Here is a 17,913-nt window from a genome sequence, read left to right on the forward strand (position 1 = left end):
GTCAAATATATGGGCCAAAATCGCTTATTTAATGCACACTTTGACTTTTGCAACAATAAAGATAGCAACTTGATATTTGGCATGCATGTGTATCTCATGGAGCTGCACATTTTGAGTGGTGAAAGGTCAAGGTCATCCTTCAAGGTCAAATATATGGGGACATAGTGCTTCACAAACACATTGCTTGTTTAAGGGTTGATTTCATGTGTGCAAAGTCCCAGATATCATCACATTCTGATTTTTAAACCATAGATAAAACTCACATGATCATGTTTAAAATGCCTGAGCACATGATATATAAAATAAAGGATTGGATCATATTGAAAAGTTAATGAAATACAATTGACCATCTCTGATTAGTGGGATTTTCTGAAAAACTAAGATTTGTGTAATTACCCTGATGGTACTTTTCTTCTTATCTGCTTTTAGTAATAAATAGAGTGACTCAATTAAGAAATTTATATCCACCACTCTGTGTGTACCAGTAACCTACTTTATGTACCTTATATTGCCTATAAATTAACGTTACAACGATGTTATTCTTATAAGTTATAGTAAGAGCACCTATGAAAACAAAGTTTCTGAAGGGACATGTCTTGCAATTTTATTTCAGCCAGAGAGACATAGCAGCCGTTTGAATTAGTTTTTCACTAGTTCTAAATTCTTGTTTGCCATCTATTTCAGGCCTGGTATTCACAGACTTGGGTGATGTGGAATCTGGTATCAGCTATTTGAATAAAGCACTGGCAATTTTGCAGTAAGTAAACATATTCTGCAGAGATGGTGGGCTAAATTTAAGTTATGGTGTATAACTATGTAAAGATACAAAATATGTTAACAGGATATGATATGTGTTAGTACATTTTTGACATTTATTGACACACAAATAACTTCTTTTGAATGCTGCCTTAATCACTTCTGATTTATTTTGAAAAATTACGTTTCTACTTCACCTAGTATTACACTTGAACTTTTCTATAGCAGAATGGCATGTGATCCTTGCATTTGTATGCCCCACCCTTTTTAAATATGACCCATCCTTTTTTTCCCCTTTTTCATTAGGTCAATGTTCCCAACAATTCAGATACACCTAATATAATTTATTATCCCCCGCCATAGGCGGAGGAATATTGTTTTGGCGTTGTCCATCCGTCTTTCTGTCCGTCCGACACTTTTGTGTCCGGAGCCATATCTTGGAAGTGCTTTGGCGGATTTCAATGAAACTTGGTATGAGTATATAGATATGGATAAGAGGATGATGCACGTCTAATGGCATTGTACACCATCTGTTAATAACAGAGTTATGGCCCTTTGTATCTTGGAAAAATGCTTTTTTGTGTCCGGAGCCATATCTTGGAAGTGCTTTGGCGGATTTCATTGAAACTTGGTATGAGTATATATGTGGATAAGAGGGTGATGCACGTCAAATGGCATTGTACACCATTGGATATTTAAGGAGTTATGGCCCTTTGTATCTTGAAAAAATGCTTTTTTGAGTGTCAAATGTAACACTTTTGTGTCCAGAAGCATATTGGCGGGGGATATCAATTCAACCAATTTGCTTGTTGGATTTTTTAAATTGGATATTGGTGACTTTATTGTGTAACATTCAGTATTGTTTGGTAATGATATCAAAGTCTTTTTAATTAATAACATGCCTGATGGGATATATTCTGGATGAGTGCTTGAATATAATCACTTCACTCACTTTAAGTTAAATGATTTTGTATGCACTTTTTTTAACATACTTCTGTGACGTAAAATTAAATATTTTCTTACAAGTGTTTATTTAAATTATTCAAATACATTCTAGCATGCTTCACTGACTTGAATTTGATTACTTTCTTTAATTTGAATACATTTTTACCTACTTCATTGACTCCAATTAGAATACTTTCTTATACACTTGATTTGAATACATTTTAATCTTCTTCACAATTTATATACAATGTACTTTATTACACACTTCATTTTAATACATTTTAACACACTTCACTGACTTTCTTACTGTACTTAATTTTCTTACTTTTTTACAGTTAAATTTTAATGCATTTTTATGCCCCCGAAGAAGGGCATATAGTGATTGCTCTGTCCGTCACACTTTGTGTTTAGGTTTCGAAAAATGCTCATAACTTCTATGTCCCTTCAGATGTAGCACTCATATTTGGTATACATGTGTATATGAACAAGGCCTTTCTATACGCACACACATTTTGACCCCTTTGATCTTGACCTTAAACTTAGGGTCGGCATTTAGGTTTAAATAATGCTCATAATTTCTATCAAAGTGTTTATCTGGGGCATACCGGTATGTCATCCTATGGAGACAGCTCTTGTTCAACACTTTAATTTGACTTCAATGTGAGTACTTTCTTATTCCCGTAGGTCTGTATCGCTGCTTGACGTACTGTTCTTGTGCCAGAGGAACCTGTCAGATCTGTACGCTGCCAGCGGGAGACTTCCTGAGGCCCTTAAGCTGCTAGAGGATGCTTGTCACGTCGCAAGGAGGGCCAAGGACAAGCAACAAGAGACTGAGGCATTGATAGCCAAAGCTATGGTATACAGGCATTGATAGCCAAAGCTATTGTACACAGGCATTAATAGCCAAAGCTATGGAAAACAGGCATTGATAGCCAAAGCTATGGTATACAGGCATTGATAGCCAAAGCTATTGTATACAGGAATTGATAGCCAAAGTTATGGTATACAGGCATTGATAGCCAAAGCTATTGTATACAGGCATTGATAGCTAAAGCTATGGTACACAGGCATTGATAGCCAAAGCTATTGTATACAGGCATTGATAGCCAAAGCTCTGGTACACAGGTATTGATAGCCAAAGCTATGGTAAACAGGCATTGATAGCCAAAGCTATGGTATACAGGCATTGATACCCAAAGCTATGGTATACAGGCATTGATAGCCAAAGCTATGGTATACAGGCATTGATAGCCAAAGCTATGGTATACAGACATTGATAGCCGAAGCTATGGTATACAGGCATTGATAGCCAAAGCTATGGTACACAGGCATTGATAGCCAAAGCTATTGTAAACAGGTATTGATAGCCAAAGCTATGGTACACAGGCATTGAGATTTCAATGTTTCTATGTGAATTGTTCGCGCTGTAAGCCTTTAAGCACTTATGCTGCTTTGGTAGCTATGGAATACATGTACTTTTTCAGATTCTAGGTCAGTTTCAAAGCTTTGCTAAACATTAAATCGCTCCTTAAAAATTCAAATAGGTAAGTAATTATGCAAGGTTTTTGATAGCACAACAGTAACCATACTAAATTTAGCATAGACCACGAGTAAAAGCATATAATAACATAAGTTTCATGATATAAGTTTTTCTATTTTACTATAACAAGCATACCTTAAAGAACATCGGCCCAGCCATATAACTGATGCAGGCATTAGTCCTGAAATAATTTCTGTAGCCATTCTCCACCTACCTCTGATTCAAGTAGGGCTTTTGTTTGTTTTGGCATACCGGTAAGTGGGTGCATTTAGTACTCTTAAACCAGCTAATGCAGAAGAAAGTGAGTATTTTAACTGACTACCATGTTGTTTCTAAAATAATGTCGAAAATAAAAAAAAATAAACAAAAAAAATTAACGAACATATTTGTTCCCAGGTGCATGTACAAGTGCATGAGTTTTCTACAGCCAGACACTTGTTGAAGAAGGTACACAGCCTCAAAAAGGGAAACCAAACAGAGGAGACACGGCTTTTACAAATGTATAAAGCAGGTAGGTGGCAACTGAATTGCATCTAGATCCCATTCAGTTGTCAGCATTGGTTGATATTTGTCCACAAGCCCTTATGAGGTCAATATCTTACTGGGCTAGCTCTGATACTTAGTTTTTTGCATGGGGCTTCTTCCAACATTTTGCTGTAAATCAGATATACAGTCAAACCTGAGAACGGTCAGTCAAGGGAAATGACCAAAGTTTTTTCGGATCACAATTTTAAGATGGTTGGTCAGTGAGTTGGTAGTATTGCTACATTGTTACCCCACCCAGATGTTTGCATACAGTAAAACACAAAGGCTCATTTCCGATAAATAAGCATAATGACAGAAATAACTTACACAGAATATCACAGAATAATGTCTTATAGATTCATTTAATTGTGTATTGTTAAACTAAATCAATGATTTTATCAACGCTATTATTATTCATTCAGTAAGCTTGTCATGTGCCATTGACGTCATGTCCGAACAAGTCTAAAAAGCAGATTTGCTGTCATAAACCGATAGTACGGTGTACCTGTACCGTTCTCATTAAAAGAAAAAGACGCAAACATTTTATTAAAATTTATTAATACGCAAACATTACACAAACAGCATTTTCATTCAACAACCTCATCCTAAATACAAACATTCATTCATTCTTTCTCAAAAAAACATAGCACATCATGCACAAAATACAAGATAACCTATCACACACAAAAACTTAAAAACACAACTATTCTCACTCGCAACAATCAAAACAATTCACTCCACACTAAAAAAAATCTTCTTTCATAAATGCCTAAAGTTTGGTATAAATGTTACAAATCAGTGTATGTTTTGCCTTTAAAGCCGATCACTTATCTTCTTATCGCCTTCTTAAAAAAACTTTCGGCATGCTTAATGTTGTTTTTAACACTTAATCAGCGATAAAGATCGATTGACTTTGTCGCGCGCTTACGCGTTATGCCTGTAGACAATAATTGCTATTAATACACATTATTATTGTTAATTTCACCTGCTTTATGCAATCAAAATGCAAATTCACTAATAATGGTGAGACTATTTTAATTACCAGTCATGGATGCACATACAGCGATTGTGATCCTTTGTTTCGACCGTTTCTCAACACCCTATTATTTGTTTACTCGCAGCGGGCCGCTATTATAATATCAAAGGCAATGACCGCTATCATATGCTTGACCTGCAAAAAAGACGAACAAATGATGTGCTGTGTTTTTAATATTAGCGACTCGAGACGACTGACGTGTGACCGTTGTTTTCAGTTAAAACATGAATTCCGGAGTAAAATATGGTGGCTGTTGGCCGTTATGGACAGTTGACCGTTATTCTCAAGTGTAATATAGAGTTATTTTCGCGTCGGGAGGGGGGGGGGGGATCCAGACTGACCGTTGTCTGCAGGTAGCCGTTAGGTCAGTTTTGACTGTACTTCATTGAAAAAGCTGCTCATTTGCAAAGTCTTTGCATAACTGGTTGTTTGGTCTTTTGGGCTTTCTGCCCCCAATTATTTTACTGCCCCCTGGTAGGTTGGCATATAGCACCTGAACTGTCAGTCCGTCTGTCTGTCAGTCTGTGCGTCCGTCCGAAAACATTGGCCATAACTTTTGCAACATGGAAGATAGCAACTTGATATTTGACATGCATGTGTTTCTCATGCAGCTGCACATTTTGAGTGGTGGAAGGTCAAGGTCAAAGGTAAAACAAAACAAAAAGGAAGTAACAAGCTTTAAAGGGAGATAGTTTTCTATTTATATCATTTGGCAGGTAAAGATAATTTCACAAGGGAAGTAATATTTTTAGCTCATCTATTTTTTGAAAAAAAATTATGAGCTATTGTCATCACCTTGGCGTCGGCGTCGGCGTTGGCGTTGGCGTTGGCGTTGGCGTTGGCGTCGGCGTCCGGTTAAGTTTTGCGTTTAGGTCCACTTTTCTCAGAAAGTATCAATGCTATTGCATTCAAACTTGGTACACTTACTTACTATCATGAGGGGACTGGGCAGGCAAAGTTAGATAACTCTGGCGTGCATTTTGACAGAATTATGTGCCCTTTTTATACTTAAAAAATTGATAATTTTGGTTAAGTTTTGCGTTTAGTTCCACTTTTCTCAGTAAGTATCAATGCTATTGCATTCAAACTTGGTACACTTACTGACTATCATGAGGGGACTGGGCAGGCAAAGTTAGATAACTCTGGCGTGCATTTTGACAGAATTATGTGCCCTTTTTATACTTAAAAAATTGAAAATTTTGGTTAAGTTTTGCGTTTAGGTCCACTTTTCTCAGTAAGTATCAATGCTATTGCATTCAAACTTGGTACACTTACTTACTATCATGAGGGGACTGGGCAGGCAAAGTTAGATAACTCTGGCATGCATTTTGACAGAATTATGTGCCCTTTTTATACTTAGAAAATTGACAATTTTGGTTAAGTTTTGTGTTTAGGTCCATTTTATTCCTTAAGCATCAAAGCTATTGCTTTCATACGTGCAACACTTACTAACTATCATAAGGGGACTGTGCAGGCAAAGTAATGTAACTCTGACTGGCATTTTGACAGAATTATGTGCCCTTTTTATACTTAGAAAATTGAAAATTTGATTAAGTTTTGTGTTTAGGTCCACTTTATTCCTACAGTATCAAAGCTATTGCTTTCATACTTGCAAGATTTATGAACTATCATAAGGGGACCGTGCAGGCAAAGTTATGTAACTCTGACTGGCATTTGGACGGAATTATAGGCCCTTTATACTTAGAAAATTGAAAATTTGGTTAAGATTTATGTTTTGGTCCACTTTACCCCTAAAGTATCATAGATATTGCTTTCATACTTGGAACACTCGCAAACTATCATAAGGGTACAGTAAAAGGACAAGTTGCATAACTCTGGTTGTCATTGTTACGGAATTATGGCCCTTTTTTGACTTAGTAACTTTTAATATATGGTTAAATTTTGTGTTTCGATCCACTTTACTTCTTAAGTATCAAGGCTATTGCTTTCAAACTTCAAATACTTACATGCTATCATGAGGTTACTGTACCTGGCAACTTGAATTTTACTTTGACCTTTGAATGACCTTGACTCTCAAGGTCAAATTATTAAATTTTGCTAAAATTGCCATAACTTCTTTATTTATAATTAGATTTGATTGATACTTTGATGAAACTACTCTTACCTGACATACCACAATAGACTCCACCCAAACCATCCCCCGTGCCCTCCCCCCCCCCCCTCCCCCCCCTTCCCCCCCCCCCTATTTTTTTTTTTTTTTTTTTTTTAAGATCATCTCACAAATGACCACCACACCCTCACACTATACCCCCCCCACCCCCCCCCCCCCCCCCCCACCCCCATCCCCCCCCCCCCCAATTTTTTTTTTTTTTTTTTTTTTTTTTTTTTTTTTTAAGATCATCTCACAAATTACCACCACACCCCTCACACTATACCCCCCCCCCCCCATTTTTTTTAAAAACGGTTATGTTTGAAATACCGTCCAACCATCGCACTCAAAAACCCCCCCCTCCCCCCCCCCATCGCCCCCCAACCCCCCCCCCCCCCCTCTCCCCCCCCGATTTTTATTTTTTTATTTTTTTTCGCTTTTTTGGAAGATAATGTAATAAATGTCCACAACCCCACACTATACACCCCTCTTCACTCCACTCCTCCCTCCTTTGTGATTGAAAATGAGAGTCCCTTCACCTTTAAAAAGAAAATAGATGAGCGGTCTGCACCCGCAAGGCGGTGCTCTTGTTTAAAGCGATATAATCACAATTATTTTTTAATTCAGAGTGGCTTAGTAGGGGGCATTGTGTTTCTGACAAACACACATCTTGTTTTTGAGTGAATTTGTTTGTTTGTTTTAAGACATTTAAATGATTGTTTATGCCTTCAAAGGATGGCATATAATGATCGCTTTGTAGATCTCTGGTGGGTCCGTCTGTCTGGATTATGTTATGAAACTTTGAAAATACCTCTGGGTATTGGGGTATTTTAACCCTTTACAGCTCAGTATTCTACGTATTTTAACACATTTGTAGTCCCTTAGAAAATAAAATTTAATAACAGAACTTTCTTACTAGATTCATGTTTTAAAGGCTTCATTTCAATCCCATAGATACTGATGAGCAGCAAACAGCATATAACACGAACAGACTGCGAGTTACTCGCAGGCTGCTCTGGTTTTATGCGGTTTGCACATAGCCATTTTTCCATTGCTTCCGAGTAGGAAAAGGTTAATTTAAAAAAATAATTTTCTTGAAGCAGAAAACTGCATAAAAGCAGATAGTATTCTGAATTGGCCCCGATAGTAAACACTGTGATGATAATGTGCATGTGTGCTTTAATACCTTTTAGCACAATGCCCTTTATTAACTTTCAGTGAAGACATACGAGAAACAACAAGACCTGCTAAAGAGCACTGCCAGCACAGACCTGGTTGCCAGGATACCAATATATGAAAAGCTTGGAGATACAGCTGTAGACCTGGACCAGTTTAAACTGGCACTGGACTTCTACTTGCAACAAGTGAGCTCAATAAACAACCACATATTTATCATTTCGGAGCTATACGTGTCTATGACGATGATGTAAACTGATAAAATTAACTTGCAAAACATCTTGTTTTTGCTTGCTTTTTCAAACTTTTTAAAGCTCATCTTTTGAGCAGTGCTTGATATTTTAAAAATGTATTTTTTGTTATTTGTGCTTATCGAACTGTCTCTAATCTGAATAAAATATTGCAAATTAGTAAAATCCTTAATTTCGAATGCATTTTGTTGAGGAGTTTACAAATATTGTTTAGGGGTCTTAAAATTCGAAGCCTGCTTCATAATGGTTTTCTAATGTTGAATTGCTGAAATTATAACGATAAACAAGCATCAATGCATAAGTCTCTGTTTTATTAAACCAGCTGAAGGCAAGTAAAGCTGCAGGAATTCCTAAGGAAGCCTTTGCTGCCATTCATGTTTCTCTGGCTCAGACATACATAGACAGAGGGCAGTGCGAGAAGGCTATTACCCACTATAAGCAAGAGATAGAATGCAGGGCGGAGACTGATCAAGAACAGGTGTGATCACAATAAATGTTATGGAGTAACAGATAAGAATACCCAGATATTAATTCCTATTATGGCTCCATGTTATGACCTGGGAGTAGGATTCATGTACATTGGCCCTTGTCAGTTCAGATTTTTATGCCCCCTTTCGAAGAAAAGGGGGCATATAGTGATCGGACCGTCCGTCTGTCTGTCTGTCTGTCCGTCTGTCTTTCCGTCACACTTTGCGTTTAGGTTGAGAAAAATGCTCATAACTTCTATGTCCCTTGAGATATAACCTTCATATTTAGTATGCATGTGTATATGGACGAGGCCTTTCCATACGCACACAAATTTTCACCCCTGTGACCTTGAACTCAGGGTCCGCGTTTAGGTTTCGAAATCTGCGTTCAAGTTTCGAAAAATGCTCATAACTTCTATGTCCCTTGAGATATAACCTTCATATTTGGTATGCATGTGTATATGGACGAGGCCTTTCCATACGCACAAAAATTTTCACCCCTGTGACCTTGACCTTGAACTTAGGGTCTGGGTTTAGGTTTCGAAATCTTTGTTAGGTTTTGAAAAAAAGCTCATAACTTCTATCAAGCGTTTATAGGGATCATAAGTCATACTAAGGTGACAGCTCTTGTTTTCTTATACAGGGCTATTGATAGCAAGCGTATTTGCGTTATTACGCAATTAAAATAAGCAAAAACGTAATAAAATTCAAAATAAAGCATACATAAACGCAAATACAAATTTAATAACGTAATTCCCGTAAAGACATTGCGTCATGAAACGCAATTCTTACAATAACCGGGCGTATTTTTTAGACTGGTTATTTTCCATACAAAAATGTACCGAATAGTTTATATGCCATCCTATAAAGGAAAGAAGGCAGTCTTTCCAGCGGCTTTCAATCTTTGGGGTATTATTGTAATTATTCGTTGACCCGTCCGATTTCTACTTTCATTATCAAGGTATTCAACTCAAAATGACCCGAAAACAGGGTGCATCGCTTTATACAGCCATAACTTGATATATTTCTTTATAATCTTGCAGTTTTCCCCAAGTTCACTAGCTTTGTCATGTCTTAAATCAGCTATTCGAAAAAAAAATCCCAAAATTAAAGGCTAGGGTCTCTCCCTAATGAGAAAAGGAAAAATCATGTAGTCCATCTTTCCATTATTCAAGCCTGCATTTTTTTACTGGATTGCGTCGGGCATTACTTAAAAAGTATTGGTGCTAGAGGGAGAATATATATATATATATATATATATATATATATATATATATATATATATGGACTTGTGCATCATGTGAAGATGCCCACATTCTTATTTTGATCAGGATATTAGGTAGTTCTGCTAAAGGACTGAAACTATACAAAAATATTGAGCAGCGTGTGTGTCTACACTCCTCGATATTTTGGTTCAGTTTTTAGAGGCCACATTCAATGTCCAATATCCAGGAAACTTGGTCTGAACATTTGTCCATATGATACCTCAGTTGAGTTCAACTGTCCTACAGATGCATTTCTAGTGTGATTAATTTATTGAAATATTGTTTGAAAACTCACGTAATATATCAGATACTTAAAAACAATATGTAACTGCCTAAAGATTTGCCAATGAGTTATAGTTATAAAGGAAAATACAAGTTTTTAATTCAAGTAATATTTGAAGACATATTATGTGTGATCTTTATTTCTTATCTGATTAAGTGATTAATTTAAAAAAAATAATTCTGCATTTCCTTTAATAATAAATTGTCCAATTATATCTTGTTTCCTCAGATTTGTCGAAGCTGGCTTAACATTGCAGCCAACGAGGAGAATATTGGTGTTAGCTACAAGTCAGTCCAGAACTCCTATGTGAGCGCCTACAATGCGGCCAAAAAGGCTGGCCACAGGAGACTTCAGGTTCGAGTGTCAAATAGTCACTCTAAAGATGGTAGAGGATATTATAATTTGTATGCCCCCATTAAGTGGGAGGCATTAAGCAATGCACTTGTCCGATTGTCCATATAAGTCGTGCTCTGTGAAAAAAAGTTTTTATCCATGTGCAAAGTGTCGTCTCAGATTAACCTGTGCAGTCCGCACAGGCTTATCAAGGAGAACACTTTCCGCTTCTATAGTATTTTTCTTGTACAGAAAGTCTCTTCTTAGCAAAGATCCAGTATAACAATATGTTATTGCGTCCGTGTGAAGCTAGTGTTTAGAACTCCTCTCTAACCCATCACCACTTAGAAAAGCACTTTGACACATTTGAAATTTAAGTCCTTTCTTAAAATATTAAGGATTGAATGGCTTCATTTTCAACCCCAAGATACTGATGAGTACAAACAGCATAAAACCTGTACAGACTGCGAGTTACTCGCAGGCTGTTCTGGTTTTAAGCTGTTTGCACATAGCAATTTTCACTTTGCTTCTGAGTGGGAAAGGGTTAACTACTGTTTGCCGTGCATCTCGCCCGAACTTTCAAATTCCTATGATCTTAATGTGTAGATGATATGTAAGAAAGGATTGTGGGCTCCAACTATATTTTACAGCATGATTGCCTTTTATCTATTTTTTCAACATAGAAGTGGCCCAAGGCTTGTTTATTTAACTCCTGTTTTATTCCGTTAGGCATTTGGAGCACCATACGAAACTATTCGGAATAAGTAAAAATGTTGAGTGCTTAAATTAGTACAACTTGTTTTTAGCTCACCTGAGCGATAGCTCGAGGTGAGCTATTGTGATCACTCAGCGTCCGGCCGTCTGTCCGTCCGTCCGTCTGTAAACAATTTGTAAACATCTTCTTCTACTAAGCCATTGAGCCAATTTCAACTAAATTTCATGTGGAGCATCCCTAGCTCATGGGACAAAAGAATTGTTAAAAAAAATTTGATCACATAACCAAGATGGCCACCATGACCATATATGGTAAAAACCTTAAAAAATCTTCTTGTCAGAAACCGCTCATCAGATTTTCAAAAAAAATCACAGGGATGACCTTTGAAGGCTCCCCTGAAAAAGTTGTTCAAAGAAATTTGATTCTTCAAAAAACATGGCTGCAGGAGCTCGTTGAACTTTGCATGTTTATTCGTTTTTGCCTATTTTGTGAAAACTTTCAAAAATCTTCCACATTTTTTGTCCGATCCTTTCCATATTTGCACAGTGTCTTTATATCAATGAGGACACGAACCCTACAAAAAAATGAGCATTATTGGTCCATGAAGTACAGAATTACCTCCCCTTGAATTGAGAAAATGGTGTTTATGCAATAAAGTCCAAATTTTTCATCCAATTCTTTCCAAACTTGTTTATATATCAGATTAAAGAGAATAAAATTTTCTTTATTATGGTTTTTCTTTCATGAAAATCCATAAAGGATAAGTGTTATTAATCGTTGCTTAATTAATGAACAATGCGAATTATCGGTATTGATTTTTTTCCTGACATGCCGTCCCAGATATTAATCGCTTTCAGCTGTAGACTGTGCATCAATTATTATTGACCTGAAAAATTCATACGCAGTCGGCATTAACACCGGTCATCGAGACAAATTACTGATGTGAAAACAAATCGTACATCGTAGAGGATTAAATAAACAATTACATTTGATTAAAGATTAAAGATTGCTGCCGATTTAAATCAATTTGAGTACTTTTTGCGTATATTTGATGCCGAATGGGAAGCTGTGTTTAGACTTAAGTTGAGAAAAATGGCAACGAGATACTTGCCTGTTGGTAGCTAAAGAAACTTCAGCGTACAGTTTATAATGGGTGGCCATTCCCAGCTGTAGTCTACGGGCGGGTAGTGAACTGGTTGAGAAAAGTGGAAGCTTGTGGAAAAGCGGTTTGAGAAGTTTGTAAGAAAACCCTGAATTATCAGTCTTGTGGGAAGAAGGCATTGCGTCTCCACGCAGAGGGCCCTTATCACATAAAGAATATAAGAACCATCAAGACCAACCAGGTAGGGTTTTAATTTTTTTAAACTAACACCCCGAATTTGGTCGTATTTTCTGTTGCTAAAGTTTACTGTTTAGGTTGTTTTGCATCAAAAATCGGCAAGATAGATCTAGCAAATTTGCCAATTTTTTTTTATTAATAACATATGATTCATTCATTGTGAGCTTTTAAAACATTTTGACCTTTGAATTAAGCATAAATCAGGAAAAGAATTTGAACAGTAATTGAAAATACGATCAAATACGCCATTTTTGCTGACTGGGACAGGTCTTTTTTAGTTAAATAAAATGTTTTATTGTCCCCAACATATGAGCCCAGCAGCAAGAAATGTTGTTTTTTTACTTTTTGTAAAACAAATATGGGCAACCTACCGTAATCCAAATTCGCCGACACCTTAATTCGACGATGTTCTATTTTTATCGATTAAATGGATGATTATTGTCTTGGAATCATTTCAAAGTAATACAGCCGAGTTTAAAATTATTATTTTGTGCTATTAAACATTCATTATTTCTTAAATTATTTGCTAAATATTGCTTCATGTAACCGTTACATCGTCAAATTTGGGTCACACCAGGATACAATTATTTAGCATTCAAACAACGATTGGGATAAAAACTAGGGGAACCCATGCTGAAATTTTTAATTTTAACTGTTTAGCAGAAGCCACCATACCCAATTTTTTTAGGTGTATGTGGAGGCTTCTGGCAGCATGATTCTGTGAATATAAATGGTGACATTTGATTCTGCATTAATTAAACATGTATTATTGACTTTTTTAAAGTATGTGTGAAAAATATAATTTGTAACCACTGTTACAGGTTTTATCTGGTTCTTCAAAAGCAACACCTGCAGACGAGTCCATGCCAGACAGAGGGTGCATGTGAATGAATTGCCTTTTGACTAAGTTTTGTGTGTTCCTTATCAAATACATGAAGATTTTTAAATATATGTGTATGTTGTTTTTTTAAGAAAATAGAATCACCAGAACAGGTACAGGCACCCTTTAAATGTGTCGAATCCAGGAGCTTCTGGGGGCCTCTGGCCCCCTTGTCCCCTGGACCCACCGAGGGCCCTGCGGCCCCCTGGCCCCCAGCTTTAAGTTCAGGATTTTCAAAATATCCAACTTTGACCCCTGCAAATGCTTTGCTAAAACTTTGGCTACAGTTTCTCAAATTTGGCTACACAAAATTCCATTTGGCTAAAATGTTGGCCACAGAAATTTTTGGGCAAGAGGAGCCCTGTTTGGATTGTATTTGGATCATCTGGGGTCAGCAACTAGGCACTAGGTCAAATAATAGAAAAACCTTGTGTAGACTATAGAGGTCACAGTTTTCATCAGATTTTATTGAAATATAGTCAGAATGTTTGTCTTGTTAAAATCTGGATTGGGATTGACTTTGGGTCATCTAGGGTCAAAAACTAGGTCAGATTAAAAAAACGAACTTTTGTAGACAGTAGAGGTCACAGTTTTCATTAAATCTTTATGAAATTTGGCCAGAATATTAATCTTGATAAAATCTGGGTTGGGATTGTATTAGGGTCATCTGGGGTCAAAAACTAGGTCAAATCATAGAAAAACTTTGTGAAGACAATAGAGGTCATAGTTTTCATATGATCTTAATGAAATATGGTCAGAATGTTTATCTTGATAATATCTGATTTTGAATCGTATATGGGTCATCTGGGGTCAAAAATTAGGTCACCGGGCAAATTCTAGTAAAACCTTGTGTAGATGAAAGAGGTCACAGTTTTCATCAAGTCTTAATAAAATTTTGTCAGAATGTATTAATTAATAAAATTTGGCTTGGGATTGTATATGGGTCTAATAGAATTTAAGTTCATGAAGCAAGGTTAGTCAGGTGAGCGATTCAGGGCCATCATGGCCCTCTTGTATGGTGTATTATAGGATATGCCTGTACATTCTTTATTTATACCAAGTCATAAACAATATACAACCCATTTGTAACACGATTTCTACCAATTGTATAGGTCCGTTCCCTGCAAGCATTGATAGAGTTGTTTCGCGTGAATAAAGACGATAAGGCCCAGTGCAAGGCTGAGGCTCAGTTGACCCACATTCGTAGCAAGTACAACATCACAGCGGCAGATGAGGTAGAGGAGAGCCAGCCATTGGACGACGCTGCGGGAGACGGGTCTGATGTGGAGGCAGTCAACAAGGAGGAGGAGGAGGTTATGTCTGAGCTCACAGAGTCAGGTGAGCTGTCTGCATGTTTGAACTGATTGCTGTATTCAGATTGTATGAGTTTTGGTTCGTTGAATACCCACTCTTTATATCCCAAATTTGAGTAATCTTTAAAAAGGGCAAGAATTACTGAAAAAGTGTTAGAAATAGCAACAGCATTTTACCTTATTGGTCTGATTATTCATAATGAATAAATAATTGGTAAACTTAGGGGAATAGTCTTTTATTGTTTTACTAAAATTTGGACTCTAGAAGTTCATCAATGTTATAGACATAGCATTCTTTTTAAGTACTCAATTTAACTCATATTTTGTAGTACTCATATTTTAGCTCTGTAAACGGGGCTTAATGCATGTGCTAATCAGGGACGACACTTACATCCTACACCTAGAGACTTTGTTTTAACAAAAAAATACGTTTGAAGTGGAAACTCTCATCCCTTATTAGCCTTGCCAGTTACAGATGCTGGCTTGAATCTTTGAGCCCATTCATTTAGCCTTGTTTTCCTTGAGGGAATCTTATTTATTTTTAGAATGACAGTCTAAAACTACATACTTGCAATATCCTTGTGTGTTTCTTAGAACGGCCTAGTTAATCAAAACTTAAAAAGCCAGTTAGGCTATCAAGTTATTTATGCGACTTAATTGTTGACCCTTTATTATATTTGTTAACTGTAATTGTTATCTTCAATATTTTTAGAAATTTTATTAGAACATTGCATTTAAAATTAATTGTATGTATTGTTAGTCTGAAATTAACAGACTGTTACCTGCACCTGCCTTTTAAGTTTTGAGCAATGCGGCCTTGGCATCAGGTGAAAGTTTTGACATGTATGCAGGCTTTTTATACAGTCAATCTTGTTTTAAGAGACCACAAAAGGGAGTAGCCAAAAGTTCATTGTTTTAAAGCTTATGCCAAATAATTACGATTGCAAATAATTGGGACTGAGCATATGTGAATCACGTGTTTAATATCAACGCATATGTTAGAGCTCTTAACCGTTAACACCATCTTCGTTCTCGCTCGTGGAGGTTTCTCTGCTCTGGTTGATGCATTATTGAGTAGATTCTTGGACTCAGAGCCGAATTTTTTACCTTGGAATTTTCGAAGATATCACATCTTCTTCATCAGCTGATCACTGGCTGACTGACGTCACAGTCACATGACCGGTGAAGGGTCACGTGACATGAGGAGACTGTCATAAACCCGGGGTAGCTCGAGTCCCTCGTCCCTGTTAAGTGATGACAGTTTATGACAGTCTCCTCATGTCACGTGACCCTTCACCGGTCATGTGACTGTGACGTCAGTCAGCCAGTGATCAGCTGATGAAGAAGATGTGATATCTTCGAAAATTCCAAGGTAAAAAATTCGGCTCTGAGTCCAAGAATCTACTCAATAATCTTCGTTCTCAGTAAAAGATTCAAAAGGCGGAGCTACATGGTTTGTTTAGAATGTTGAGTAAGACAAAGAAAGCTAATTTTATCCTGTAAAAGTGTTGTTTTATGGCTTCTTGTAAGGAAGCGGCTTTCCTTTGATTACATTAAACTGACGATAAATTGGAGATCAAGTTTGTCCCTGAACGATCAACAGATTTTCACATTGTATGACCACGTGGTCGCTAATTTGAATATTTGGACATCAAAACACTCGAAAATCAGCGGTCGCTTGTCACGTTAGACAAAAGTTGTTTAATACAATGTCAAAATATGGTGAAAACACTTGGGGGGAATTCAAAGTGGTCGCATAAGACAAAGGTCGCTTAATTCAAGTGGTCACATCCACAAGATTGACTGTATTCTACCTTTCAGAAGACGATGAAGAAAAGGAGTCCCTCAGTGTCCGAGCTGTCAGACAAGCTGGCAATAGGAAGACACTCATATTTAAGGTGACACAGCTGCATTTGAGTTATTAGCCACAGCAGGGCTATATCTTAGACACTATAAAAGATTTCAGAAAATTCATGGGTGTATAGATATCAATGAGGAGATATGCAGAATAACCATAACCCTACACTTTCTTATAAAAGAGTAATTGGCCTTTGTTGTTTGTGTATCAGGTCACTTTTCAGAACTTTATATCAGATATAATACAATATTTTTACACAAAACTACATGGGTGTATAGATATCAATTGCTACAATTGCAATTCATAAAAACAATAACCATAAGCATTGTATTTTACATTATTACCTTGATCATCCATTTGCGCCCATGTATAAAGTAAATTTATTTTTCAGGTGACATCATTTCAAAGAATTTGTTTGCTTTATATGTCATGTCTTAATTTCAGTTCAAGTTATTGTTGTTTGATCCAAAACAAAATAACAGCGTAAGAAAATGCTTTTCTTTTCAGCGTAATATGGTTGGAGAGACCCCACTGCATAAAGCCTGTATCAAAGGAGATTTGAGAGAAGTTAAATATCTTATTTCTAAGGTAAGATGTTCAAATATGTTTTGTGAAGTGTTTGTTATGAACATGAATTAATGATATTTTCTTAAATAATGATGTCAAAAGGTTTAGACGACTCAAAAAATGTTTTTAAGTACTGTGAAACCATTTATTTTCGTCGGCATAAAATTTCGCCCTTTTCATAAAAACAACTCTTTCGCCCGCTCTTAAATTAGTCCATTTCTGGTTTTGAAAAAAAAACAACGTCCGATTTGTTTGTAACACATGTAATACGCGGTTGCGAAAAAATCGTGCTGGGGAAAGAGAGGTGACACTTGGTAGTCACTTGCAGGAGGTGGGCCTTGTTTGGCATATGCCAATTAACAATTATTTTATGTCATTGACACGTTCTTTGTTATGATTAGCGGATAAGTGGGACTGAATAATCGTTAACGAGTGTTTTAAACAACGAAGCCAATTGCCAATTAGTCTTTTTCCATTACTAGCACGGTCAAACTGATAACAATCTTACCTGTATCGGCGCCAATTAGAGAAGGTGCGAACATTATGGGTTATAA

The 17,913-nt window shown here is 36.7% G+C and overlaps 1 protein-coding gene across 10 annotated transcripts in view; it reads left to right on the plus strand.

The window, feature by feature from the left end:
• The window catches only part of LOC127857529 (tonsoku-like protein), a 42,229-nt gene that overhangs the window by 7,729 nt on the left and 16,587 nt on the right, over positions 1-17,913 (plus strand). For 2 of the 10 annotated variants that reach the window (XR_008038402.1, XM_052393941.1), the window contains exons 6-14: positions 685-757; positions 2,386-2,557; positions 3,638-3,752; positions 8,131-8,276; positions 8,662-8,817; positions 10,583-10,708; positions 14,734-14,959; positions 16,756-16,832; positions 17,300-17,380. Coding sequence is in view for 9 of the 10 variants with exons in the window: in XM_052393941.1 (XP_052249901.1) it covers positions 685-757; positions 2,386-2,557; positions 3,638-3,752; positions 8,131-8,276; positions 8,662-8,817; positions 10,583-10,708; positions 14,734-14,959; positions 16,756-16,832; positions 17,300-17,380 (1,172 nt within the window). In the remaining variant the exon portion in view is untranslated. The other 8 variants (XM_052393942.1, XM_052393944.1, XM_052393948.1 and 5 more) reach the window with 8 other exon arrangements.

The sequence above is a fragment of the Dreissena polymorpha genome, chromosome 14 (genome assembly GCF_020536995.1).
Source record: "Dreissena polymorpha isolate Duluth1 chromosome 14, UMN_Dpol_1.0, whole genome shotgun sequence".
Taxonomy (NCBI): domain Eukaryota; kingdom Metazoa; phylum Mollusca; class Bivalvia; order Myida; family Dreissenidae; genus Dreissena; species Dreissena polymorpha.